Genomic DNA, 27,694 nt, shown 5'->3' with positions numbered 1-27,694 from the left:
TAGTAGCCGTGAGTTAGAGCCTTTTCCTGGATTTGTGGTGAAAGGAGTGCCTCTGACATACCAGCTATAGTTTTGTATATAGATGTTGTTATTGAAAAATAGGTGGTTGCACGTGGGAAACTATTTTGGGAACTAGTGTGCTTTGTCTAATCAAGGCTGTCTTGTTGACTTTGGAAATGAGCCTTTGACCTTCACAGCATGTTGATATAAAAATGGCATTGAAAACCCATAACACATCTTTTCAAAAATCCAAAACCTCAAAAGGTCATCCTCAAAATAAGCAATTTCATAGTACCATGGAAATGGACAGAACTGTCTGGATCTTCAGATCCAGTTTTACCCACTCACATTTTCCTTTAATTTCAGGATCTTTTTAAACTAGCTAGGTTTTGGGTTTTGATCACCTGCTCCAATTGTGCATAAGGAATATTCTTCTCTTTTCTAACCTAAACATAAAATGATTTTTTTTTTTAGCCTGTTTGCTCTACTCTGTTAAAACTGACCTCCATATTGGACCTCAGTCTTGGACCTTCCTGGTATTTAGGAGAGCAACGTGGGCTTAGTTTTCCTTTTGTTTTTTCTTCATAGTCTTTTCTGGATAACTGTCAGTCCTAAACCTTTCTCTCCTGTTTCCAAATAAGGAGCTTCAATTTATGCAGAAGCTTTTAATAATTCCCTTGTGGATGTACCTGCATTTTTATTGAGGAAGCAAAAGAAAGGGCATAAACTGAGCCCTTGGGGAAGGGGCCAGGGAAGGGTGGAAGGAAGTCAGCTTCTTCTGACTAGTATTTGAATGCTCCTTCTGGGCTTCATGATAACGTGTCATATAATCAACATGATATTTCTTTTTTATATTTTTTTTTATTTTAGGCCTGTTTATTTGGGTCAGTTTATGACTTAACTGCAATACTGAACCGTAGTGAAATTACATGGTGACGTCTTATTGGATTGATAATTAAGAGACATCTTTCTCCAAAATCGTTTGATTCCTGTCTAAATTAATATATCTGATTTTGATAACATCGTCTCTTAAATCTCTTACTGCTAAAATTAATATTGCATCTTCTGCAATGATAAGTTTCTATTTAATTATGCTGAGTTATATTGGAAGTTAAATAACTTGACCTTCAAGATTTGTGAATAACCCCATCTTTATATGCAACAACTGATCTCTGGGTCTCAGAATTTTTGATTTAATGTTTCAGCTATTCAAGACTGTGTTCTTCCTTCACAGCTAAAGTTTCCCAATCCTTTTTTTCAGGTTACTTGTTGAACGCATTTTTGCTCAGTACATGGTCCCTCACAACTTGGAAACAAATGAACGAATGAAATGTTTGTATTACCTTTATGCAACACTGGATTCAAATGCTGTAAAGTATGTGCTGTTTTTTACCTCTTCAAAAATAATTTTTAATACAAATGTTATTGTAAATTAGTTCAGAACTGTTATGAGTAACCTAGGCTGGTGGACAGAAGTAGATAATGAACATTCAGAAAACAGAACATAGAAACAGTACCTATTTTTCAAGCGAGATTTAAAAAAAAATACCCCAGACTTAATAGGGTGTTTTCTAACAAGGTGTGGTACATTTCAACCATAAACAGCTAAAGAAAGTAGTGTCAAAGATCTGGAAAGAAGCTTGAGTGCATGGCAGTCCTTTTATGTCGGAAAAAAAATAACATTGATGGGGTAGATCAGCCCTAGATCTTATGTGACAATTTCTCAATTAATGTACTGCTTGTTGCAGCAGCGAGGAAGACTGAGAATGAGAAGGAATTACTTCTTTGTCTTCACTCCTTCAGGATACATTTTACTTATGTTATGTGCTTTCTCCAGATTAAAATGGGTACATGCACATGAATTTGACTGATAACTGTTATGCTGCTGTAGTGTTCACAATTGGGTTGATTTTAGATAGTTTTACTTTGTTTTTAATTTAGTAGTACTCAGTCACTTGAAAATCAAATACAGGGGTTTTTTTCTCCTGAGATTAGAAAAGACTTTGTATATGCAAGAATGGCTTAAGAAACTCCAAAACCTTCAAATAGTAGAAAAACTGAATGTTTGATGTTTGAATCCCCTGCACTTCTTGTGTTGCCTGTCTAAAGATACAACAGCTTTTAACAAACTAAAATTAAGAATAGTATATTAAAAATAAAAAGTTAAAGTTCTAGTAATTTTTTAGTGTAGGCTAAGTGTAAATGCAGAATGGATTCTTTTCAATACTTGTTATTTCAGGCAGCAAGTAACTTCTGAGTTCTACAGTTTTCATATACAGCAGTACTCATTTTAATGATATAGGTTGTTCAGTTAGTTAAATAGAACTTTTTACCTGTGGATTCTGTAAGTTTTTTAAATGCAGCTATGGCCTTTTGTTTTTTTATTTATACGTCTTATTGTTCATGGAAAGCGTGCTAATTTTGTATTTTGTTGAATATCTCTAGTACATCTCTTACAAGCTTAATCATGTCCGCTTTCCACAATTTATTCATCTAGTAGCTGCTGCCTGTCTGCAAGAAAAACATTGTTTTGATGATAAACATCCTAAATATCTGCTTTAACCTGCTTCTTGGAATGTTCTTAGAAGAGTGATTTCAGGCTTGGACAAATGAGTTCTTAATGGGCTGGGCATCAGTTACTTCCTACTTCTTTTAAAGGCAGTGTATTTGAGCATCTGAAATAGAACTTGTTTCAAAATGTCACTTTATTCCAGTTTAATATGACCAACTAAATTTTCGATATTGTCCTACTAGGAAACGTAGACTTTGCTCACTCAACAGTGAAAGGTGATAAGTACAGTTCTGAGTCTGAAGTTGAAAAGAATGTAAAGACTTGTTTTGGACTGTTGTGTTATTCATTGAATAGCCAATTTTGACAACTCTTAATTTTTTAACTTTTTTTTAGAGCACTGAATGAAATGTGGAAATGTCAAAATCTGCTACGACATCAAGTAAAGGATTTAGTTGACCTAATAAAACAACCTAAAGTGAGTTCAAATTATCTTTATCCCCTGGTGAACATACAGTTTTAGTTAATATACTGGTTTTTAATTCCATTTGTTTTATTATCTCAAGCTTATTTTTAATAACAGATAGAAAATATTGTGAAAGCTAACTGATACTCCACTAGACTATGCTTGCTGTAGGAAATGTGTATATGTTTTGTTAGTAAAATTGAAGAGGAAAATGGATGTTAGAGAAATTTCTAAATTATTTTGCCAGTCATTTTAATACTAAAATATTTTCTCCCATGTTTAGTTACATCTTGCCAAGACTGTTCTGACTCTTAAAAGAGGGTATTATTTTTGGCTGCCAAATCAAGTAATTAAGAAAAAGTACCTATATCCTCTTTACTTCTTATGTATGATTAGTAACTGTGAAGAAATTGGAGTATTTTTGTCCCAACAGATTGGTTTTTTTCTCTTCCCTCTTGGAAACTTTTTAAATATTGTATTGGAGATACCAGACTACAATTTATTTTTTTGTTTACAAATTTGCTTAGAAGGCAAAAATGAAAAATTATTTTGCATTTAGGGTATTTTCATAAAATAAATTTAGATTTGCTTTAGTTACGTTATGTTCATACTCATGTTTTGGGGTAGAGGAATTATAAGATGAAATTCTTGATATGGTTTGGAATATAAGTAAAACTTAATGCCAAAAGTTTAATCTGGTACTTTTTTAAGAGAAATAATATAAAGTGTTACCATGCTCGCATTTCTGCGTGTCTCTGTGTGTGATTTTTATGTTCTATATACATATATAGTCATACCATGGTGAATTTAATGAATTATCCATTTGCCAGAATTACCTGAATCAGGAAGAGTGGGTAACTGTGTGGTTGGATCATCTAATGTATCTGCTTAGAAATGCTAATGTATTGCCAACAGGGAGACTGCAGTGAAATTCATAATTTTGACTTAGTGTATTTAAAACATGCTGTAATGTATTAAATTCTAAGTGCAGTAAATGCTAGTACAACAATAATTGATTGTATTTTGGTGATTGTATTGAAATGCTTTTCATGTACTATTTTTTTATTCTTTGGTGTAGTTTAAATACATTTATGCATTTAATACCTGAGTTAGTTTCTTGATATTTTCTGCATTTCAGTTGAAAGTGAAATTTCAACTTTTCCTTCTGTTTTCAGGGAGTTCTGGTGAAAGTTCTTTCTAAATTGTAAAATACCATATATGATATGGAATTAAACATGTAGGTTTTGATAAATGGCAGCATAAGCATTGTGTTCAAGACCATGTATGCTGTTAACATGTTTGCGTTTGTCCATCTGGATTTTATCCTACTTTTTGCTCTTAAATGCTTATTCTCTACACTTGAGTAACAAGACTGCATGGGAGAATTTAGGGGGCTTGTGATAGTCTGAGTTGCAGGCAGCAAAACAGTTTTGAGTCAGGGAATTTGTCAATTAACATAAACTTTTAGTTATTTATTTTGGTAATGAGAAATAAAAGCAGACAAACACTTAGACAAACAACTTTTGACTCCCCTTCAGGCACCTCTCTTCCCACTTTGTAATGTCCAGGCCCCTCGCCACTCACTATACTCTGTCCCTTTGAGATGGTGGCAGCACAGGAGATGTGGGTCAGGGCATTGTGGTCCACTTCCTTTTAATGCTACTTGTTTCTTACCCACTGCTTCAGCGTAGATTTTTCCACTGTTGCTTTAGAGTCATACTTTCTGCAGTGTCTCCTCTGTTTTTTCAGTGGCACTGTAGGTTCCTCTGTTTGAAATTTTGGTGTATATTGAGTTGGTTTGTTGGTTATACTGCTGGCTGGAAGTGACTTTGACTGGTACAGGGCAGTCCTGACTTCCTCACACATGGGTCATGGCAGCAGCTGTCTGTTACCCCAGAACGTGCTCATTATGTCCAAAACAGTTACCTAGCTATTTTAGCCATAACTCTTTATTTTTGTGGTGCTCCTTGTGTGGCTTTTTTGGGGGCCCCCCCAGTTGATAGTTAATATGATTAAATCATTGTGTTTGAGATAAGACTGTATTTTCGTAACCATAAACAGGAAGGGCATACAGTACACATAATAATCTTGAGACAAATATCCATTAGCCATTCAGAGCTATGAAAACTTTGTTTACTTTCAGGAAAAAAAACTGAAATTAACTAGTAACCTTTTAGAATATGGCTTGGTTTTACCATACGAGCTTTTTCGCTTCAGTCTAATTTCTCCATCGTTACAGCTGAGTTGTTGATTTGTTCTTCTATGGATGTTGTCCCTGTAGCAGTTGTAGGCCTTGCGAGAGCTCTCAGAGATAAAGAGGAATAGAAGTAGCATACAAAAGTTATCACAATGAAACTTTGATTAGGTAGTAAGGAAAAAAAGAGTTTCAGTAAAGGTGATCAAATATGGGAACAGGTAGCCCAGAGACATTGTAAAATCTTTGTCCTTGTAAATACTTAAAATGCAACTAGATAAGGCCTGAAGCAAAACCTGATCTGAGTTGGCCCTATGTTGAGTAGGCAGTTCAACTAGGTGACCTACTGTTGTCACTGCCAACCTACATTGTTCTGTAATTATAAATCTTTGAACTTCCTAGTCTGCTGTTTTTCTCATCTTTGAAAACATTTTTGCTATTTAGTGAAACTACAGGTATTCTCCATTTTTCCTTTTGAGGGTCTCTTGGGTGTAAGCACTATTGAGGAGACTGAAAACACATTAAGAAACTTTTTATTACTGTTGATCATAATTTTCCTAACCTGAGACAGAATAGACATCAAACTTACCTTTAAAACAATTTACTTTTCTGAAGAGCAAAAGCATAAATTGCAGCTCTTGTATACTATTGCTGAAGGAGAAAAGTTAAATAAAATGACAACATTCTTTTGACGTTATGCACTCAGGCTTTAGATGGAAAACAGTTACAGAAATAACCCATTTGAGCTGTTCATAAGTTATATAGTAGATTGAAAGGTAAAAATATTTTGCATAAGTATCTGTGAGACAGTGATACTGTAGGTATGATCTACCTTTTACTTCCTGTAACTGTATAGCATTAAATTTGTGGGGGTGGTTTTGATTCCTAACACACTGATGTGTTAGCAAAATGGGTGCTGACTTATTGATAATGCAATATGGAATCTTTCTCACTCAATCTTCAAGTGGAAATAAATAATGTAAAATGTTTACTTAATCCATTTTTCTTTTGTGACTTGCAGACAGATGCCAGCAGTAAAGCTATATTCTCAAAAGTGATGGTTATAACAAGTAAGTCAGTAAAAGTACTTACACTATCTAAAAATTACCGTTGAACTATATTACTTTCTTGCTTCAAAAATCATTTGCTATAATCTTATAAAAAGAAGTTTTGCAGCAGATAAAAGTTAAAACAAATCATGATAAATGTGATGTAGCAATATGCTTTAAAGAATGAAGGCAACTCCAAGCAGAATTGCTTTCTTACTGTAAGAAGTCATCAGTCATGAAGCTTATCATATAACATTTTGACTGCATCTGTTGTGGACAAAATCTAGATGATCTAGGATGTTAATGTCTAATTTAGCATTTATTATAGAATATATGTAATGTTAACTAAACTACTAAACTATGTACTAACTTACTTGTCTTTTGAGGTGTTGGTTACATTCTAAATGTCATTGAGTGAATGCAAAAGACTTTGGATGTCAGTAGCAGGGTAGGCACTTTGGAAAATGAAGAATTTCTGTGTAAACTGAACTATCAACAAAGTAAAAACCCGCCGACCCCAAAGCAACACTTATTGTTCCCCCCAGCACACTATGCCAATAGCATTAAGACCAGTATGGAGGAAAAAACTTGCTTTGCAATCCTGAAATTTTTGTTTAAAAATCCACCTTTTCTTAAAAAAATACCAACTGTTCTGACAAAAAAGATACTATGTAAGACTGTACGTTTTTATAAAAAAGGTGGAGGAAAAACTGAACCTTGCTGCTTTGTGGACTGTGTTCCAAATCTTTTTTTGATCAGCTTTTATTTTTTCTGATACTTTTAGTTCTGGATTACATTAGAAAAAATACAGCAAAACAAATTCACAGTAGAGCTTATTTTGAACTAACTATCCTGTAATCCTATCCCACATTCTGTGCCAGCTTTGCTTAACACTGAGTGTAAGAAAAACATGAAGCACGCTGAATAGTGGGATGATCATTTGCCAATAAATTTTCTTCCTATAATATAAAATCTAAATATAAAATAAGTATGTAGTTTAAGGCATGTATTTTAAAAGCTCTTTTTTGAATGTTTTAAGCTGTTGTAAGGCTTATGTTTAGTAAATAGGTAATTTAGCAAAAATACCCTTTTGATGTTTTTCATACTTGTCACATCAGGTGATCTATATACAGAATATATTTTGCTGTGGAGTGTAGGCTTTACATTCTGAGGTCAATCTTTAACTGTTAACATTATTAACAAGAACAAGGAGACTTGCTGAAAAATGAGTGTGAAGGGCAAGGAAAGCAAATACTGAGGGGAAATTTATAGAAATTAGTGTCCTCATAGATATGTCTATGGGGATTTGTGATTTTTTTGTGGTTTTTCTTTTTGCTTGTTTGGTGTGGTGGGTTTTTGTTTTGTTTGTTTTAGTTTGTTGCAATTTTTTCTTGTTTTCTTGTGTAGTTTGTTTGGTTTTTTTGGTGATTTCCTTCCCCTTCCTTTCTTGGCTAATTTAAGCACACATAGAAGATTTCTTGGTATGACATTCCAAACTTGTGTAATTTACAATACTGATACTTATGAAAATAAATTGTGATTTATTTTGCTTATTTAAAGGAAACCTTCCTGATCCAGGGAAAGCTCAAGATTTCATGAAAAAATTCACACAAGTTCTAGAAGATGATGAAAAAATAAGAAGTCAGTTAGAAATGCTTGTTAGCCCTACATGTTCTTGCAAACAGGCTGAAGGATGTGTGGTAAGTACTGCTTTTAAAAAGTGAATAATTTTGGAACAGAATTGATTAGAAATTTAATGGAAATTTTTTTTCAGAGGGAAATAACAAAGAAGTTGGGCAATCCAAAACAACCAACAAATCCTTTCCTGGAAATGATAAAGTTTCTTCTCGAGAGAATTGCTCCTGTACATATTGATACTGAATCCATCAGGTATTTCTGTGTGTGTTATTGGCCGTTGATTACAGGGTCTGAAATTGGGGTTTCTTGCTTTTTCTTTAAGCACAAGCAGTAATGGATTGGTTGGGTGTGGTTTAAGGCTTGGTGACCTGCAGTATTTTCTTCTGTTTCATATTGATAGGGGATTTCGTGCCCTCGTTCAGAATATAGCCACAGAAACAAATGAATTATCATTCAGCATAGCTGGGACAACCTATCAGTTTAAAAGGATGTGTTGGTGATGGATAAAATGTGGTTTGTGACCAGCTGACTTGTTTTAAAAGAAATTTCTGTCCAGGCTATTCAGCTGAAGTATTCCACCCAGAATATTAGCTCATAGTGACATAAACAGTAATTTAACTGAGGAAGTAGATTATGGTGATGAGGCATCAAAACTTTAAGGAAGAGTAAGACAGTGAAGTTACGGGAGGGGAGAAAATGTAATTGCTGAAATTATTATTTAACAGCAGTATTTGAGATAAACTTTATTGTCAAGAGGAAATATGCAGGAGATAGGTCTTTTAAATTTGTCATCAGCTCTTAGCACAATTGTTTATTGGTTATTTTTTTTTCCTCTTGGTTAGAGACTAGATATTGTAAACAGTTGTTTTCCGTCAATTATTAAGAATCTGTAGCAGGTAATAACCTCACCATAATTCTAACTTGAATTTGTTGCTTGTAATTCTCCAACTCTTATTTTGGTGATCCTTCCAGGGTAATTTGTATATAGTTCTTAATTCACAGTAGATAAATGGTTTTTAATTAAATGGTCATAAGTTTTGATTTAGATAGGAGATAAGGGCAACCAGAATATGTATGTAGTTGACATATTTGTTTTAAAACATATTTGTTTAAATAAGTTCTTTTAATAAGATTATATCTTAAACTTATTAAAATAGTGATACATGGTGGTATTGCAGTAACTACAAGGTCATATTTTGTTTTCCTCTTCAGTGCCCTTATCAAGCAAGTAAACAAGTCCATAGATGGAACGGCTGATGATGAAGATGAGGGTGTACCTACTGATCAGGCAATCAGAGCAGGTCTTGAATTGCTAAAGGCAAGTATAGTCTTGGTGGTCAGTGAGCATGTGAAACTTTCTAAAAGAACTTTGTTAAAATACATTTTTAATTACCAGTCATACTCTCTAGCCATCAACATGTAGTGCCTACATGCAAGAATACTGGTTTGGCTTTTGTTCTCTGTGCTTATCTTATGTGACACATAAGTAAGATTATTTTGTAAATAATTTAGAAGCTTTTCTGGAAGTCAACAGTAGTCATGTGGGAGACAGCAGCAGCTGAGTTTTCATTATTAGAATGTGAATTCAATTATTTGTAAAGATAGTTATACTACTTCTTGTACTACTATACTTGTATATCAGTATAATACTGTGGTTCCTCAGAGTTCCTCATAAATTGACTCAGTTAGCAAACCCCATCAAGTAATCCCGCTGTGGGTTGACTTCAGAGGTCTGAAAATCTAAAGGACTACCATACTGAAGTTTTCAGAGTATTTTAGATCAACTAAGGACTGAGTAGATTCACCTGAGAGTGTGTGGCTCTTTAGCCAGATGTGCACATTTAGATAAAAGTGCAAAAAGCCAGTAACACAACAATGGATCTGAGTAAGAATGAACCATGTTGTGAAGGACTATATATTTGAATGAAGGCTTTCAAGTCAGTACTTACATACTCATATAAACTGGCATGACACACTTAAGACTGCACTGAAGAAAGTTGTCTGTACATCATGACAATAATCTAGAAAGGAGAAATATGGGAGTCTGGCAAAGAGAATGACATGCAATGAAGTGGGGAGGAAAGTAACTAGGGTAAAATAGAAAACTGTGTGAAGAAGTTCCTGGATTTTGAGGATCGTTTCTCTGCCATGGGTCAGAATATTATGTGGAAAGAGTCTAATAATGAACAGCCACTTTGAGAAGGCAAAATTTCAGGGAGAAACAAATGAGGATTTTTGTATTTTATTTCATTTTTTTTGACATGGGAGGACTGTCATACTTGAAAACAATCAAGTACAAGAATCTGAAGGAGAGGTACAGGATCTGCTAAGCTGCTTTGGAAAGCTTGAGGGACTAGCGACCCTACTGGGTATGTCTGTGTTGCTATTTTAGAGGTAGGAATTTCACTTCAGAGCACAATCAATTTTTCCACTTAACAAACAAGCATGAAGTCTGGGAGCACACAAGCCGGATTCCTTTCAGAGGAACAAAATTATGAGATGGGCTTCAGAAGCACATGTTGTGTTGCAGTGGCTAAAGTGGATTTAGTTGGTCTAGAAATACTCTGAAGTAAAACTCCTGAAACATGGATATTGCTTCCTCAGCATCAGTTGTGTTTCTTTAAAGACCTGCTTCTGCTGTAACCCAATACTTGCTAATGTAGATGTAGCCACTGAGAAGTACATGTTCCCAATAATAGAAGAAATTGAGACTGGAGAAATAAATTAATGAGATCGTGTATAAAGACAGAGAAGTTTAGGTGGTACCAAAAAAAAGAAGTCAGAAGAAGAGAATCGTGCATCATGGGACAAAACCAGGCAGATCATTGTAAATGTTCCAGTATGGCAGTGGAAGATGATGCTTGATGAAATGTCCTAATGTAAGCGGACCTTTAATTAACATGACTTTCATCATATTTTGGCAGGTACTTTCGTTCACGCACCCTATCTCATTTCATTCAGCTGAAACTTTTGAATCTCTCCTTGCTTGCTTGAAAATGGATGATGAAAAAGTGGCGGAAGCTGCATTACAAATTTTCAAAAATACAGGAAGTAAAATTGAAGAAGACTTTCCTCACATACGATCGTAAGTTGTATATCTTCCTCTGAGTAGTGATCTTTACTGTATAGGATTTTGGAAAGTCTCTTCCTTTTACTTGTAGCATTATCCTGCATTCCTGAGGAAGAAAGTATTTCTTCAGGTAAAGCAGGAAAGAGATTTTGAATGACTGTAAAATCTAGTGCTTTTTGAAGAATGGAAGTGAAATTAATATATCCAAAGTAGTGACAGCTGATATGTCAGTGATACTGCTATAATTTATATTGTTGTCCTTCAGAATTAGTTGTTTTTTCCTGAATTATATATATATATATATGACAGTGTAAAAACATTCTTTACAATTCAATAGTAATATGTAGGCAAGAATATTTCCAAAAGAACATGTAGTAACTTGTGCAGATATAAATGCTTGTTTTACCACATGATATTTTATCAGCTTTTTACTTGCAAGCTATGTATATAAACTTTTTTTCTTTTTTTTTCTTTAAGAAAAGAAATTACCCAAACCAAAAGAATTAGCACTTTTGCAGGGCTGTTGTGCTCTTTATATGTATATGTGTACTGTTTTTTTGCTAGTTTGATATTTTGGAAGATTTGTGGAAAGATACTTATCTCTTTGTTTGTTTATTTTGCTACACTGCTGTGTAGTGCTTTGCTTCCCGTGTTGCATCATAAAGCTAAAAAGGGACCCCCTTGTCAAGCCAAGTATGCTATTCACTGCATCCATGCAATATTTTCCAGCAAGGAAACGCAGTTTGCACAGATATTTGAGGTAAAATTAAAATAACTAAGTTACTTTGTATTGATCTTTTATATTACATGTGGAATTACATTTATTACATGTGACAAGTTGTAGTTAATTTAGAAAAAATGTTTTTCATCTTTCCTTTTGTTCTCATGGTTTTGGCCTGAAAAATGGTAGCAGAGGATGTTTTTCTATCTAATGATCCATCGTGTGTAGGGTTATATGTTTTAACAGTTGATAGAATAAAACCAAGTGTTGGACTATGTGCTAGAACCATGAACTGTTTGTGGGAAGAGGAACTGTACACTACTCACTTCTGTTGAGAGTGGTCAAAAGTATTTAAATGGTTGCAGAAATTATGGAGAACTGAATTATGGTAGAGACTAAATAAATTTTATAACTATAACTGCAAATGTTCTTTTTAATTAGCGCCCATCAGGCTCTTATCTTGAAGGCTGAATCGTGGTCCATTACTGAAATTGCTATTTTGAGATATAGTTCTCTGACAAAAAAATAGGCTTTTTAATCCATTGTTTCCTAATGGTCCTGCTTGAGCTACTACTTTTTGAACTATCCAGGTGTGATAAATATTTTGTCTGTCATCTTGATGTTTCTTTTGATTTGTAGGGGACTTTGTGTATTGGTGAATGTATCTTTAAATCTAAATAGTCAATAACTCTTTTAGAATTGTACTTCTGAAATAGAAATAGACATGAACAACTTGGTACAAAGCTGTCATTCCCGTCTCCTCGATAAGACACAGGTTGTATCAGTAATACCTGATTTTTTTGCCTTTATTCTAGCCACTGCATAAAAGTCTGGATCCAAGCAATTTTGAGCATCTCATTACACCTTTGGTTACTATTGGCCATATAGCCATGCTAGCACCTGATCAGTTTGCTGCCCCTTTGAAATCTTTGGTTGCTACTTTTATTGTTAAAGATTTGCTAATGAATGATAGGGTAAGTATTTTAAAAACCTTGTATTAAGATTCTGGTTCTCCTGTAGTATGATACCCAGCAAGTACTTGGGAAAATTTTTGGCATGCTGGTTCTACTTTTTGTATATGGTTGTCTTTTGTTTTCCATGTGTACTGTTTGACTACACTGAAAATCCACAGTATGGGAAAGGGCAGTACTACTAATTTGGTAGACCTTACGAAAGTGACAAGCTGTATAGTACAGCATTTGATCACTCGTGACTTGTCTTTTGTAAAAAAAGGGAAAATTGTTATAACTTCTCTCAGTTTCGTATCTTGAGTGAGCAAGTTCTGATTTTTTAGTAAGTATAATACATTGGAAAGGAAAATACACTGTTTAAATGGAAGACTGTGAATTTCAATATTTGAGTGCTTTTGTATTGATAGTGACTATAAAGTCAAAAACTGAACTTGTGCATCGTTAGCAATTGTTTAGGGGAAGATTTACTCTCTCAAACTATGTGCTTGAAGTTCCAATCTACTGGAGATGGAAAGTGGAAGTTACTTTCGAAACAATAGCTATCACAATCTAAAGCAATAGTTTTCAGGTAACAACAACAAAAAAAAAACCCTTTAATTATCTTAAATTTGCTGATACTTGAATAATGAAGTAAGAACAGTATCTCATTTCTGAAATGGTTATTTCTATTAGATACAGAACAGACCAGGTTGTGCTGCTGTATTGTGTTCAGAAGCAAACAGAAAAGAGGAGGTTACAGCAAGTTTCATTGAAGAGTAACAGTAGTTTAACAAGTGTAACTTTTGGTTTAGCTTCCAGGAAAAAAGACAACAAAACTTTGGGTCCCAGATGAAGAAGTGTCTCCTGAAACGCTTGTTAAAGTAAGTAGCGCTTACTATATTTTCCTATGAATGTGTGTATAATACTTAATAAATTCAGTTAATTATCTGGATTCCTAAAGTTGTCAACTGCTTTCATTATTTCCTTGTTATCTTTCTAAAAGTAGAAAAGAAACAAATATTTTTAAATTAAGGATCTTATCACAATACACATTTTTGATTGCCAGAAGAAAAAAATTTGCCTATAAATTTTCCTATACACTTAATTAAATTTTTTGTATGACTTTTTATAGGCTTAGTTTTGTTTTGCAACACTTAAATGTGGTGATATCTGGCATATTTAAAGTAAAATTATTTTTTTCTCTCCTGTTCAACATGGGAGTTAAATACTCTAGAAACTTAGTTAAAAGTCTTCCTTTTTTCTTTTGACTTATATACCAAGAAACTTTCAATACTGTTTTGGAATAAAGAAGAAATGGAGTTTGAATTTGTTAGTCTTCCTCAAATGAATAAATGTGTTACACTGTTTTTATCTGTGTGCAATTTGTATCAGAGGAAAACCTGGATTTAAGGAAAAAAAGCCTTAAAAATGGTGGGGGATTTGTTTTGATTTTTTACTTAAAAATGTCATCTCAAGCTTGTTGGAATAAACTTATTACGTTTTCTGTACTTTGTAACAGATACTGTCACTTAGTTTTTCACTGAATTAGAAATAGACTTATGATATGGAAAATATATTCTGTATCTGTATTTGATTTTTGAATGCCCTTCAGAACAGGGATAGATTTTTTGCTTTCACTTTTTTAGAATAAGAAATATGTTGTTGTAGCATGCTGTATTTTATAGCAGTCATTTAGTTTCTAATGTCTTATGAATAAAGTTGCTCTGATGGTTTTAAAAAGTTCTTTGCCTTCTCTCTTGAAATTGTTGAAGTCTTCATAGCCTATGTCCTTGTCTGCTGGTTTAGTAAGTACTTTGGTTTCCAACTTGTTCCAGAACTCATTACTGGAAAGGCTTGATTTTGTTTGGAGTTGATTCATTACCTTTTTAGTTGTCTGACTACAGCAAGGATATTTTTCATGTTTGTACAATTCCATAGTTGCACAGTACACTCCAAAGACTGTTAAAAGAATGTATGTTTGTTTTAATTTCATGAACTGCTAGTGTAAAATAGACATAATTTCGCTTCAGTGATTCTACATGTAACTTGAAGTAGTAAATATTTTTTGTCTTAACATTTTTTAATGATTTGTGAAGCTGTAATAACTGTCTAGAATGTACTTTTATGTTGATAAAAGTTTTCATACATTTGGCTATTTGGAAGGGAATTAACCTATAGCAATTCTTAGGGTAATTTGAAGTTGAAGCCAAGACTGAAAACTGTTAAGAAGCATTTATTTGTAGGTGAAAACAGGTTATTGTCAAAATTGATTTGCAGATTTAATTAGCGTTTATTACTGCTGAGAAGCCTACACTTAATGAATGCTGCAGGCCGTACCATTAGTTTATAAATGATTTCTCTCTGACAGTGTATTTTTCTTCCCTCTGGTTTTAAAAACCTCTTTTTCCCTTTGTAACGTAATTATATATCTAATGGGGATTTTAAAACTAGGGAGTTGCCGAATGAAAGTAGGAATGACTGCTGAAGACAAAATGTTAGTATCATTCAGCCTAACGGATTTAGTCTGATACAAGCTAACCTTAGTGATTTGGATGCTAAAGCTTAGATGAAATTATGTCTGCAGAGAAATGTTTCAGTACAGTATTAACTGTGGCTTGGATTAATGATTGTGGCATAAGCCATTAACTATGGCTTGAATTCCTATGCCTGGCACTTGAGTTCTAAAGCAGTAATCTCTCTCAACAATGACCTGTACTGAGCAGTGTGCACCACACAGTGGACTGAGATTTATGTATTAGCAGTGATATTTCTTGTTTTCTTCTATGTCACTGGAATATAAGGTTTCACATCCTATTTCACTAACTACACTTTAAGTGGGGCTTTGTTTCATTTTTCACTACTGCACAAACATGCAGCATTTGTGGCTCTGAAAACTCAAGTTCTCTGGCTAAATACATCATTTATTTGAAGACTAAATAGAGCTAGCGTGTTTCTGTCCTCCCAGCAAATGGGAAGCGCTGATGGTTACAGGTAGTGATTATGACATGAAGAAACTGAATTTGTAAGCTGTGAAAAGATCTGCTGCTATTATTGTTATATTATAATTATTATATTGATTTTATTGCTATTAAAATCTTCTGGTGGATACTTATAACTGTTCTAGTGGAAGACCCTCTGAAAGCTAGGACAAGACAACGTCATTTCTGTTGCTCACACCCCATTTGCATTTTGAGATCCCGAGTAACAGGCATCCTACCTCTTGCTGGTGTTCCCCAGTTATGTGGAGTAAATGTAAAAAGTAAACAGCCGTTTAGATGATAATCCTAGAGCTGAGATCTGAATAGATTGATTGTATGATGAATTTAATTTGGTGATACTGTGAATGTTTATATAAAAGTTACTAGAATTGCTTTTCCCACTAAAGAGAAAAGTTGAAGATACCATGTACAAAAAGTGTCATGTTTTTTCTAAAACTTTTGGGTTTTGTGTTTTGATCTTCCAAGTCTGGTGTTTTAGTTTCTTGGGGTTTGGTTTTTTCTTTTTTTTGCCCCCCAGGGATGTCTATGTGATTTAGATGAACATTTTCATTTTGTCATAAGAGGATACTGTTCCTTATGTTCTTTATTGTCTCTGCTGTCATAGTAGGAGGAAAATGAAAGGACAAAGGGATTCAAATACTAAGTAAACTTAATCTCTAAATTCAAGTTTTATTTTTTACTAAAGAAATGTGAAATTATTCAGTGTTTTAGTGAAATTATTCAGTGTGTCAGTTGCTGGATTCTGCATACTGGCAGAGGCTTGCCTCAAAATACTTGAAGTTTCCATTGGCAAAAGACAAGTTATCCTAAGTAACAGGCTTTGAGGCTTTTCTTTAAATAGCTGTGAAGAAATATTCTTTTCCAGGATGAGTTATCTTAGGACAGGTTGATACTATAACAGTCGAAATGTCTATGAAGTGGTTTTTTATTTACTTGTCTTAAATTTAAACTCAAATATTATGTAGATAAATAGAAAATGTATTGGGATTGTTTAAGCATGGGAATTTAATGCCAAGGTCGTGGGTTTGATCCCCATATTGGCCATGTGTTTTAAGAGTTGGACTCAATGAATCTTGTGGGTCCTTTCCACCTGAGAAGATTCTGTGATTTGTAGGAATATAGAAAGATGAAAATGTGTTCTGCCTTTTGATCCAGTAACATTTTACCAGTCAGTATAAACTGTTTTGCCTATTCCACAGCATTTAATGAATGTAAGCTCAATTAAGATAATATTTTCAAAAGACAAAATGTGTGATTGCTTAGTTGAAAAAAACAGTTCAAACTTTAATTAAATGCATAATTTTTTTCTGTAGTATGTACTTGAGACTTTCAGTGAAAAATTGCTGTCTAGTGAGAGTATTTCTAGTTATCTTTCTGGTATTTAAATGAGTTTTTGCAACCCTGACAGGCTTGTGTTTGTAGCAGCAAAAAGTGCTTGGGAAAATACTATGTGTTTAAATTAAGATAAAGATTATTTTAAAAATGTGGCTTATGGTGTGATTGGACTTTTTGATATCAATTTTTTTTTTCAGATTCAGGCCATCAAGATGATGGTTCGGTGGTTGCTAGGAATGAAGAACAACCACAGCAAGTCAGGAACTTCTACTCTGAGGTTGCTAACAACAATATTACACAGTGATGGAGATTTAACAGAGCAGGGGAAAATTAGGTGTGTAACAGATGGTAATGTTTTCATATCTGTGATGCCAGTGTGGGGAGAATTTTGGTCAAAGTAGTACTTAAACTACTCTGTTAAACTGTTTAAAATTTATATATCTTATCTCATAAGAACCAATGGTAAGCTTGGCTGGGTTCCTACATAAGGTTGCTGAGTCTCAGTTTTTGTAACACTGTACATACAGCTATATTTTAGTTTTTGTCTTCTTTGTTTTATTTATTTCTTCAAAAGACCATTATGCATATTGCAAAAATAAACTATGCAACTTTCTCCTTCCCACTGAAAATTAGTTTTAATTTTTTATGCAGCTTGGTATTCCTGATGTACCAATGGCTTTGTATGCCAAAGGCCAGTAGGTGGGATTTCTAATAAAAATAATTGCATGTTGTAGTAAACCAATTGGAAATAGCTAGTATATAAGATACTTCTGTCTGATGGCAGGCTAATCCGTTGAGGCCTCTACAAGTGAAAGAAAGAGGGAAATGTGTAAAGAGGATTTCAAGTCTCAATAAATAATTTACCTTTTAGGTGATTGTCAGACACCTTGTTTCTCTGGGTATTTTCTTAATACTCTGTGGTAGGAGAAGTGACAAGTTGTCAGCTACTGTAGCTTGTAAAACATTGAAAATTTATGTCTACACAAGCCATTAAGGGCATGGATGGATTGTACTGGTGTGAGTAAAAAGATTTTAATTTTTGGGTAGAGTTTAATATTATACAGTTATTATGCAGATAGAACCCATGCTGTGTGTGCAACATTACAAACCTGAGAATTTGTCTAGCATGTTATCTTTGTAGCAACTGTGTAATCTGTCTTGTAGCTCCTCTAAGTAATTGTTTCATAGTTTTAAATTCTGTAATATCACAGTTCGTGGCAGTAATTTGGCTTTTCAACACGGCTGCTTGGAGCATATGGTTGGCTTATCCAGTAATTTGTGAATAGATCAGTTTGATAGGTCCTGGGTGCTTTCATGCTTGGAGTGATGATTCCTTACTGTGCATGTTTTAGAAATTTAGTTTTCCTACTCTTTTTGTACACAGAAGCAGTAGTAGAAACTTGATATAATGATGTGGTCAGTTCTCCATTATTAAATCAAGTTAGTGGAGGGCTAGGGATCCTTTTAGGGTAGGGAGATAGCTGCAGTGACATGTGATGTTGCTCTGGAAGTAACCCTTCAACCCCAGAGCTTGGAGCTCTGCCTGGGGATGGATGATGAACCAACTGAGAGCTTATGGGTTAAGACTGTAGAGCAGACTGGTATGGGTGACATCATAATGGGTGTGTGCTGGAGGGCCCCTTCCCAGGAAGAGGAAGGGGATGAAGCCTTCTTTAAACAACTAGAAATGACTTCATGTATGCAGTCTTTGTCCCTCATGGGGGACTTCAAACACTCCAATATCCGCTGGAGGAGCAACACAACTGTGCATAAACAATCCAGGACACCACTGATGACAGCTTTTTGACACAACTGGTAGAGGACCCAGTGGAGAGGATCTCTCTGCTGCACCTCACATTTGCCACAAGGAGCAGGTTGTTGGGGGTGTGAAGATTGAAGGCAACCTTGGCTATAATGACCATATTATATGGAGTTTAAAATCTTAATGGCAAGAAGGAGGGCAAAAGGCAATATCAGAGTGCTGGACTTGAGGAGAAAAATCTTGGGTCTCTAAAAGAATCTGATTGTAGAGTCCCATTGGATGAGGTCCTAGAAGGAAGAAGGGCCCAAGAAAACTAGTTAACTAATATTCAAAAACAATCCTTTCATTGCTCAAGAGTGGTCAAAGCAGAGGGTCAGGCAAATATTTCAGCAGAGCTGCCTGGATGAGAAGGGAGCTCTTGGCAAAATTTGAACACAAGAGGATTGAGAGTAGTCCTGTGGAGTAGTACTTGGGGACACTGATGGACATGAGCCAACAGTGTGTGCTCACATACCAGAAAACCAGTTGTATCCTGGGCTGCATCAAAAGCAGTGTGGCCATCACACCGAGAGGTATGATTCTGCCCCTTTACCCCACTCTGGTGAGACCCTATCCAAGATGCCGCATCCAACTCTGGAATCCTCAGCACAGGAAGGACATGGACTTGTTGGAGTAGGTTCAGAGGAGGGTTACAAAAATGGTCAGAAGGTGGAGTGGTTCTACAAGGAAAGGTGGAGAGAATTGGAATTGTTCAGCCTGGAGAAGTGTCCGTGGAGACCTTATTGTGACCTTTCAGTACTTAAAGGAAGGCCTATAGATGAAAGGAAGAAATTTTTTATGATGAAGGTGGTGAAACACTGGAACAGGTTACCCAGGGAGGTGGTAGATGCCCCATCCCTGGAAACATTCAAGGTCAGGTTGGACAGGGCTCCAAGTAACTTGCTTATTGCAGGGAGTTGGACTAGATGAGCTTTAACAGTCCTTTCGAACTCAAACTATTCTATGGTTGTATGAGTTATAAAGTGGAAGTAGAGATGGGTAACCTGGAAGAAATACAGATACGCCATCTGAGACACAGTTAGGAAAGCCAAATCCCAGCTGGGATTGAATAGTGACAAAGGCAAACAGAAGAGCTTCTCTAAGTGACACAAGGAAGACTAGGGAAAACGTGCACCCACTGCTGCATAAGGCAAGAGCCCTGGTGACAGGACATGTATTCGTTATTTCCCAGTATTACTTTTGGGAAAGCTCCAGATTGGTAGAAGGACAGGTCTCCATTGTCTCTGTGTGAGCTGTACTGCCTAACTAACAAGTACTCTCAAAACCTGAAGCAGAGAGATGATGTTTCAGGCCTATTAGGTCTGTATGGACCTTGCTGACACTTCCTGACCTTTATTCTTCAACCTTTGAGAATGCAGTAAGGATATCTTCTTTCTAGCAATGCTTATTGTGTCCCTGCTGTGCAAACATGACACTGGTCCTTCTGATTTAGAGTAGGCTTTGGAAAAAGAGTAAAATTGTCTGTTCAATACAGAACATAATCTTTTAAATTGTACTTGATATGAGGTCATTCTGTATGAGTCAGTTTTTGTGTTCATGGCTTGCATTTGTCTTTGAAACAATGTATAATTTGCTAAAGATAATTAAATGAAAGTGCAAGAGCTCAGGAGATGTTTGATGTTTTTTAGGCCCTTAGTCATGGTGTAATCATCTTGGTGTTATTGTCCTCATCAGCCCTAAAAATGACTCTGCCCCTAGGCCTCTTTAAATCTACGCAACTGTACCTTTCATTTACAGAGTAAAAGAATGGGTTTTTTTAAATTTCAAAGCATGGTTTAGCATAGAGTGTCAGGTAAAGGCAAGGTCCTACTTGGAAAATAAATAAATCCCTTCTCTTGTTCATCCTTCAAGCCTTGAAGTAATAGGATTGATGACTTTGTTGAATTGCTTTTAAATCAACAACTGATTTCTTTGAGATGTTAGCATATGTAGGTTAAATTCACCAGTTTTGTGTTTCTTTAATATTGAATTTTACCAATAAATAATATATCAACTGTCCTTTCCAGGTATTTCTTTTTAATTTTATAAGTCAACAGTTTTATAAAATTCAAGATTATACTAATTTTCTATTTGTGGTTAGGTTGAATCAGCTAGGTTGAACTTGCATGTCTTTGTAGAAGGATTTTAACTTAGTCTATACTAAGCATGAAATAATAGTAGTTAAGGGTGGGAGAACACTGGCAATTGCTGAAAGTACTGATATTAGATATGAAGCTAAATTAAGATTTTCTAGAATTGCTATCTGCATTTTCCTTAAACTAAGCTGTACCAAGAGAAAATTTGTTAAAAAAATATTGGAGTTTGGAACTTCATAGTTCTGTGCTGTAGAAGAATTGCTACACATCTGATATACATTTTCAGTGGCTGTATTCAAAAGACACTTTACTGTTGTCTTAAAAAAAAAATTCACTTAGTCATCTACCATAATGTCTAATTAATCGTAATTTATGTTGACACGCAGCATGGATTTTGAACTAGAAAAAGTTTGGCAACTTTGGGGACTAGAAATGGGCTACTTCTTTGGCAGGAGCCCTCTGCTGAAATAAAAGCAGCAAGCTGAATGGAAGTGTTTTACTGCTAAATGTGGTCTCTGAGGGGCAATATGGACTCTGTTGGTTCAATGCACCACTAGAACTGTTTCATACCCATGTGGAACTTTTAGGAAGTTTCAGGGAAGATTTTTATTGCCAGGTTAGGGCAAGGTAATAGATGTGTGGTAATAGGCTGTAAAATGTGGTGCCACAAAAAATACTTTTGAGTTGAAATTATTTTTGCTGGTATGAGGGCAGCTAAGTCCATGGAAACTTCTTTCTTTTTAAGTACTTGTTTTTCAGCAATGCACACTTACTGAAATTTAATTAAGTCAAATAATTACATAATTTTTTTACGAATTAACCCTCATAATCCATGTGCTTGTTTTTCAGTAAACCTGATATGTCTCGCTTGAGGCTGGCTGCAGGAAATGCTATTGTGAAGTTGGCACAAGAACCTTGTTACCATGAAATCATCACCTTAGAACAATACCAGCTGTGTGCACTAGCCATAAACGTAAGGAAATTTGATGGGAGTTGTGGGTTGTCAGCAAATGTATGAGTATATAGTTGTTTGTTCTGTATGTTGTGTATATTTCTATGAATCTAGTTTTATGCAAAATGTTCGTCTTTGGCATGAAATTATTTTTCTACTAGATAATCCTGAAAACTCATTTTGGATGAGAATTAGGTCTATAGTACTGGGTTGTCCAGTGGGGGAATACTAACTTACAGTAGTCAAATGTTAGAATATTGATAAACCAAGGAATTCAGTATATATTTAAAGTAATACCCCAACTGCATTATGACATTATTAGAAGTTGAAATGAGATTATGTAAATTATGTTGAACTGTGGTGACAACAGTGACCTCGCTTTCTCTTTCTGTCAGTACTTGGGTAGAATATATGTGAATACAGAGATTTTTTAAAGATAGTTGACATCCTTTAAATATTAGAAGAAAAATTGAGAGATTCCTCAGTAGAAGCTGGAGTTGTCATCCTTAACTTCTGACTGTGAAGTTAGTAACAGAAAGAAAGTAATTTTAATATTTTAAGTGGAGATGTAGAGATCCTCTGTATTTCTGTCCTGTAGATGTAGCAAATTCTACAGAAATTGATTCATATGCCAAGAGCAAGTGGTCATGAAGGGACTTCGGCTGGTGTTACTTGTGTAACTGCTGATATTCTCCTGCCTTTACACAAGTCAAGATATACTCTGGAAGGAATCACTTCCGGAAGATAACTGTAGTAATCATGATATTCCATTCTAGACCTGAATTCCTGAGGCTGGCTAAAGCTTTAGCTGCAACCCATTTAAATATCAGAAGATTTTAAATTGGTATTTAATATTAGAAAATAGAGTATAGCTTCTGTGTGGGTATTTTTTATTTCATATAGAATATCTCTTAATTTCTTAAGTTGATTGGAGTTGGTTACAGTTAGGCTAGAAAAATCATTCCTATACCAGAGTAAGACAGTCTGTATTAGGCTTGTATATTGTTTTTACTGTGTTTGTATGAATTTTAAGCTTCTGTGTTCCTATGGAAGGAACCCTTAGTTCCCAAATGCTATCAAAAACAAGAAAATGGAACAAAATTTAAAACTACTTAAGCAGATGAAATCTAGCAAAAATGCAGCAGGAATTCAGTGGTAATAACTGAAGGTCTTTATATCTTAAGCACAGTGATACTTTTCAGTCTTCCTGTTACAAAACCAAATAGAAATGTTAGTCTTGTCTCAAAATGAGTTTTAAATATTTTTACAATTCAGAACAAAATTAGTAGAGAGGAAAATAGGCACTTACTGTAATGACAAATAAGCTCTATTTCTGTTCTGGAAAGGATACTCTAGCTGGATAATGTCATGCCAGACTAGCCTTGCCAATGTAGTATTTGCATGTTCTGTTTTCTTGTGCTCCCAGTGATCAAAATCTGTTCATTTCTTTAGTCATTTCCCTCCTGTGGCAAATCTTTCTTTACTGCAAATATTAACCTTGTAGTTCTCCTCTATCAGAATTTCGCTTCATTGTTTTGATGCTCTTCTCAGTATGTTAGGTGCAGGCTCTTTGCCCTCCATTTCTTCACTGTCTCTCACTTTTTTCCACTTCTTATTTTCCAACTATAACAATCTTAACTGTTTGTGGATATAGCTAACAGATGTGTTGTCACCTTCTTTTGCTATCTTTGTGTCTAGTGTTTACTTCTCTTAAATTCCCAAAAGGGAATTTTGAGAGATGAGATTTAAATTAGAAGAACACAAGAGGGTTATCAACATTTATAAACCAGTTAGTATCACATTTTATATAGCATCATAGAATACTTTGGATTGGAAGGAACCCCTAAGGATTATCTCATTACAACTCCCCTGCTGTGCTCAGGGACATCTTTCACTGGACCAGGTTGCTCAAAGCCCTGTCCAACCTGGCCCTGAACACCTCCAGTAGTGGGGCATCCTCAATTGCTCTGGGCAATCTGTTCCACTGTCCTACCACCCTCGCTGTAAAAAGTCTCTTCCTTAGGTCTAATCTAAACCTAACCTCTCTCAGTTTCAAGCTGTTGCCCCTTGTCCCATTACTGCAGGAGCAGGTAATGGGACCAGTTTTTCTCCATTTTTCTTATAAACCCCCATCATACATTGAAAGACCGCAACAAGGTCTCCCCAGAGCCTTCTCTTCTCCATGTTGAACAACCCTAACTCTCTCAGTCTTTCTTCCTAGGAGAGGTGTTCCAGCTCTCTGACCATTTTCATGACCTTCCTCTGACTCTGCTCTAACCAGCTCCATGTCTGCCTTCTAATAAAGTGCTCCTGATGGGGGTCCCATGAGAGCAGAGCAGATGGCAGGAATCACTTCCCTCAACCTGCTGACCCCCTCTCCTTTTGATGCAGCCCAGGACACAGTTGGCTTTCTGGGCTGCGAGCAGACATGGCTGGCTTACATCCAGTTTTTCATCCACCAGTGTCCCCAGTCCCTCTTGGCAGGGCTGTTGTCAATCCCTTCATCCTTCAGCTTGTGTGGACACTGAGGATTGCCCCGACTCAGCTGCAGGACCTTACACTTGGACTTGTTGAGCCTCATGAGGTTCCCATGAGCCCACTCCTCAAGCCTGTCAAGGATGCCTCTGGATGGCATCTCCTCCTGCCCTCCAGTGTATCAACAGCACCACTTGGCTTTGTGTCATCCAGTCTTGCTGAGGGATGTACTCAATCCTGCTACCTGTGTAATTCATAAAGGTGAAATACAGTATTCACCCCTGAGGGCACCACTTGTTACTGATCTCCATCTGGACATTGATTTTTTTTTTTTTTTTTACTGCAATTCTGTGGACATGACCACCCAGCTAATTTCTTATAGTCCATCTATGAAAGCCATATCTGTCCAATTTAGAGACAAGAATGCTGTGTGAGACTGTGTCAAAGCCCTTATAGAAATCCAGGTATATGACATCAGTTGCTCATCGCTTACTCATTTACTGAGTTGCCTCATTGTAAAAGGCTACTAGACTGATCAGGCACAATTTGTACTTTTTAAAACTGTGTTGGCTCTCTGTAATCCCCTCTCTCTGGATATATCCATATGACTTCACATCATTGCCAGGAGAATCTTTTCTTCTGTAGTATTAGTTCTGTCACGTTTCCCTCCTCATTTATTGATATTTTTTTAGCCTTTTGTGACTTGCTAAATTGTTTTCTAGAAAACTAGAAATTCCTGTCAAACAGGAATTATGCCTTTCCTTTTCACTGCCGCTCTTAATGGATTTTGAATACTTACAAATAACTTTTTTAGATGTTCTTGAGGTCTTCTACAGTTTTCTTTGTCACTTTCAGTTCAGATCCTCAGACACAGAGTAGCTGTACTGGCACTTTTTCTTCTCTGATACTACCATTTTGTAATGTGTAATAATTAGAGTGCAGAATACATAATCCTGTGTTGTCACTAATTGCTGTGATGATTTCATCACATCTAATTGTGGTGATGAAATGCATGTAGTTCTAGTCATTTTAAAATAAGTTCTGGATGTCTTTGACCAATGTTGTAAGCTTACCAGCAGTTGACTTATTTGGTCTGCAGAACAAATTTTGATGTCAGCAGAGCTTCATACTGAAAGAGAGTAGAAAATAATTGAGCGTAGTGTAGAGTACTTCAGTGTTTAACAGGCTTTAAGACCAGATTTAAGATCTAATAACCTTTGCTGTAGAAAATGACATGTAATTGAATGAAGAAATCTTTTAGATTGCATAAGTTTCATTTGTTTAATAAGATCCCAAAACATTTTCAGTTTTCCTTGGGTAACTGAGAGTATTTTAATTGATGAAAGAATCAGAGTTGTTTCTGAGTGGTACATGATGCTTTGCAAATATATATTTTTTTAAGTGCTTTTAAATGGTGAAATTCTGATAAATCAACATTAAATTCGGACATGTGGATATATAAAGTTGGATTGATTTTATGGGGTTTACGTGTACGCTGTTGAAAATAGCATACGTTGAATAAGTTTTATCCCCCTTCTTCTCAGTAAACTAGGATAACTGAGCCAAATTTAAGGTTATTCTCAATATTAAAAGAAAAAGAAATTATAATCATTCCAGTTGGCCAAACAACACCATCAGTAACATCGAACTACAACTTCCTTGTCCCCTGAGGCAAAGAGGACATGCTTCCTTGCTGATAGACCAACTAGGTGTAGGTTTCTTCTAAGCTTCCGAAAGGCTTTAGAATTAGATGATGTTACTGAGGAGGAAAATAAGGCTGTATCTTAGCCTTCTGCAGGGGGGTGGATTTGCTGTTGTGAGGCAATGCATCATGAGTAGGTCTCATGGTTTGGGTTTGTGGGCTTAGGTTGCTTCAGCTCTGGCTACGGCAGGTGTTTCAGGGTTTCAGTCCATACAGGGAGGAGTATTGCTTGAAGTGCAGAAAGGGAAATGGGACTTGATTGAAGAAGTTTCTTGTGGATTTCATTTTTGGTGGGGAAAGAGGAAGGCTTGTTTTATCTCAAACATGATCTCTTTTGATGCCATTCGCAAATTTAGCAGAGTCAATGTTACCAGTGGCTAGGTTTTGGCTCTGCACTTCCCTTGGGTCCTGAGTGTGATATCTTCCTGTACAATTCCTGAACCTTAATTCTTCTTCTGATTTTAAGGGAAGCTTCAACTGATTAATTCAATTAAATTGCTCTGAATTGACATTTAAAAAAAAATCCTTGAATTTCCTGTGTTTCTGTGACTACAAGGTCCAAAATTGCTTTTTTTCATATTTAACTGGGCTTCTGTGTTTTATTTCACAGTCTGTATTGCTTTTAGAAAAGTTTACTGTTACCTTTTCTACTTTTGACTGGTTTATTGTTTTGGGTTTTTTTAATAGGATGAATGTTACCAAGTGAGACAAATATTTGCTCAGAAACTTCACAAAGGCCTTTCTAGACTACGGCTGCCACTAGAGTATATGGCTATTTGTGCACTGTGTGCAAAAGATCCTGTGAAAGAGAGAAGAGCTCACGCCAGGCAGTGCCTTGTGAAGAACATAAATGTCAGAAGAGAATATCTGAAACAACATGCAGCAGTTAGTGGTAAGAGAGTAGAAGTTGCTTTTTGGTACAAGTGCTGTAGTTCAAATGTAAATGTGAGTAGACTGAAAACAGTGGTGGTTGTCTGTTTTTGTACATAGAACAGCTGTAAATTTCGCTTAGTGATATCTAATGAAAACTGACATTTTTCAGTTTTTCTGATTTTCTTTTGATGTTTTTTAACAGGCATTTCTGAGGTCTTTCAGTTTTGTTAAAAAACTGTGCAGATGCTTATGCCTAATATTGAAAGTGAAGTAGTTTGTGTACTGTTTGAACTTAATGGTTAATAATATTCTAAGTGAAATGACAATGATTAATTTTACTTCAGTAATTAATAATACGTAACCTTAATGAAATAAATGTTATATTAAATAGACTCTTTGCACTGCTATATTGAGTAGCTTCTTATCTTATGCTGGCAAAGGTCTATATTTGTAGACTGTTCAAGATGAGGTTATGTACTTCTTTCTTCTCAGTGCCAGCAATCTGATCATGGGAATACTTTGGGAGTTATTATGGACTCATGTTAGCTATTTTTAATTTTATTAAATCAGTCCTTTTGACTTAAAGCTACATACATACAGTGTGACAACATTGGTATATGGTCATAGGAAAAAGTAGACCTTTATGAAGAGCTATGGGTGTCTTGAATAAGAGCTTTTGAAAGTTTTATTTCTTTGAAATATTACTGATGGTTTGGCTTTTGTGAAATAAAGGGGATTTTTTTCATCTTCTTTAGCATAAACCAGACCTGTTTGGTGAATCTGATCTCACAGATGCCGTCAGATAACTGATTTCCTTTTGTGATTATGAATCACTTTATATTAACCATGTCAGTCTGTCTTTCT

General features: G+C 35.4%; 1 protein-coding gene across 6 annotated transcripts in view; it reads left to right on the top strand.

Moving 5' to 3' along the window:
* The window catches only part of PDS5B (PDS5 cohesin associated factor B), a 101,992-nt gene that overhangs the window by 53,643 nt on the left and 20,655 nt on the right, over positions 1-27,694 (top strand). For all 6 annotated transcript variants that reach the window (XM_027651188.1, XM_027651172.1, XM_027651179.1 and 3 more), the window contains 13 exons: positions 1,262-1,375; positions 2,906-2,987; positions 6,191-6,239; positions 7,779-7,918; positions 7,993-8,108; positions 9,069-9,174; positions 10,781-10,941; positions 11,563-11,686; positions 12,463-12,621; positions 13,410-13,478; positions 17,129-17,265; positions 21,678-21,801; positions 26,645-26,849. In XM_027651188.1, the coding sequence (XP_027506989.1) occupies positions 1,262-1,375; positions 2,906-2,987; positions 6,191-6,239; positions 7,779-7,918; positions 7,993-8,108; positions 9,069-9,174; positions 10,781-10,941; positions 11,563-11,686; positions 12,463-12,621; positions 13,410-13,478; positions 17,129-17,265; positions 21,678-21,801; positions 26,645-26,849 (1,586 nt within the window). The remainder of the gene's footprint in view (positions 1-1,261; positions 1,376-2,905; positions 2,988-6,190; positions 6,240-7,778; positions 7,919-7,992; positions 8,109-9,068; positions 9,175-10,780; positions 10,942-11,562; positions 11,687-12,462; positions 12,622-13,409; positions 13,479-17,128; positions 17,266-21,677; positions 21,802-26,644; positions 26,850-27,694) is intronic.

The sequence above is a fragment of the Corapipo altera genome, unplaced genomic scaffold (assembly GCF_003945725.1).
Source record: "Corapipo altera isolate COAL_440 unplaced genomic scaffold, ASM394572v1 0, whole genome shotgun sequence".
NCBI classification, from domain to species: domain Eukaryota; kingdom Metazoa; phylum Chordata; class Aves; order Passeriformes; family Pipridae; genus Corapipo; species Corapipo altera.
Note: the sequence above shows the minus strand (reverse complement) of the source record. Positions and strands in the feature narration are given on the sequence as shown.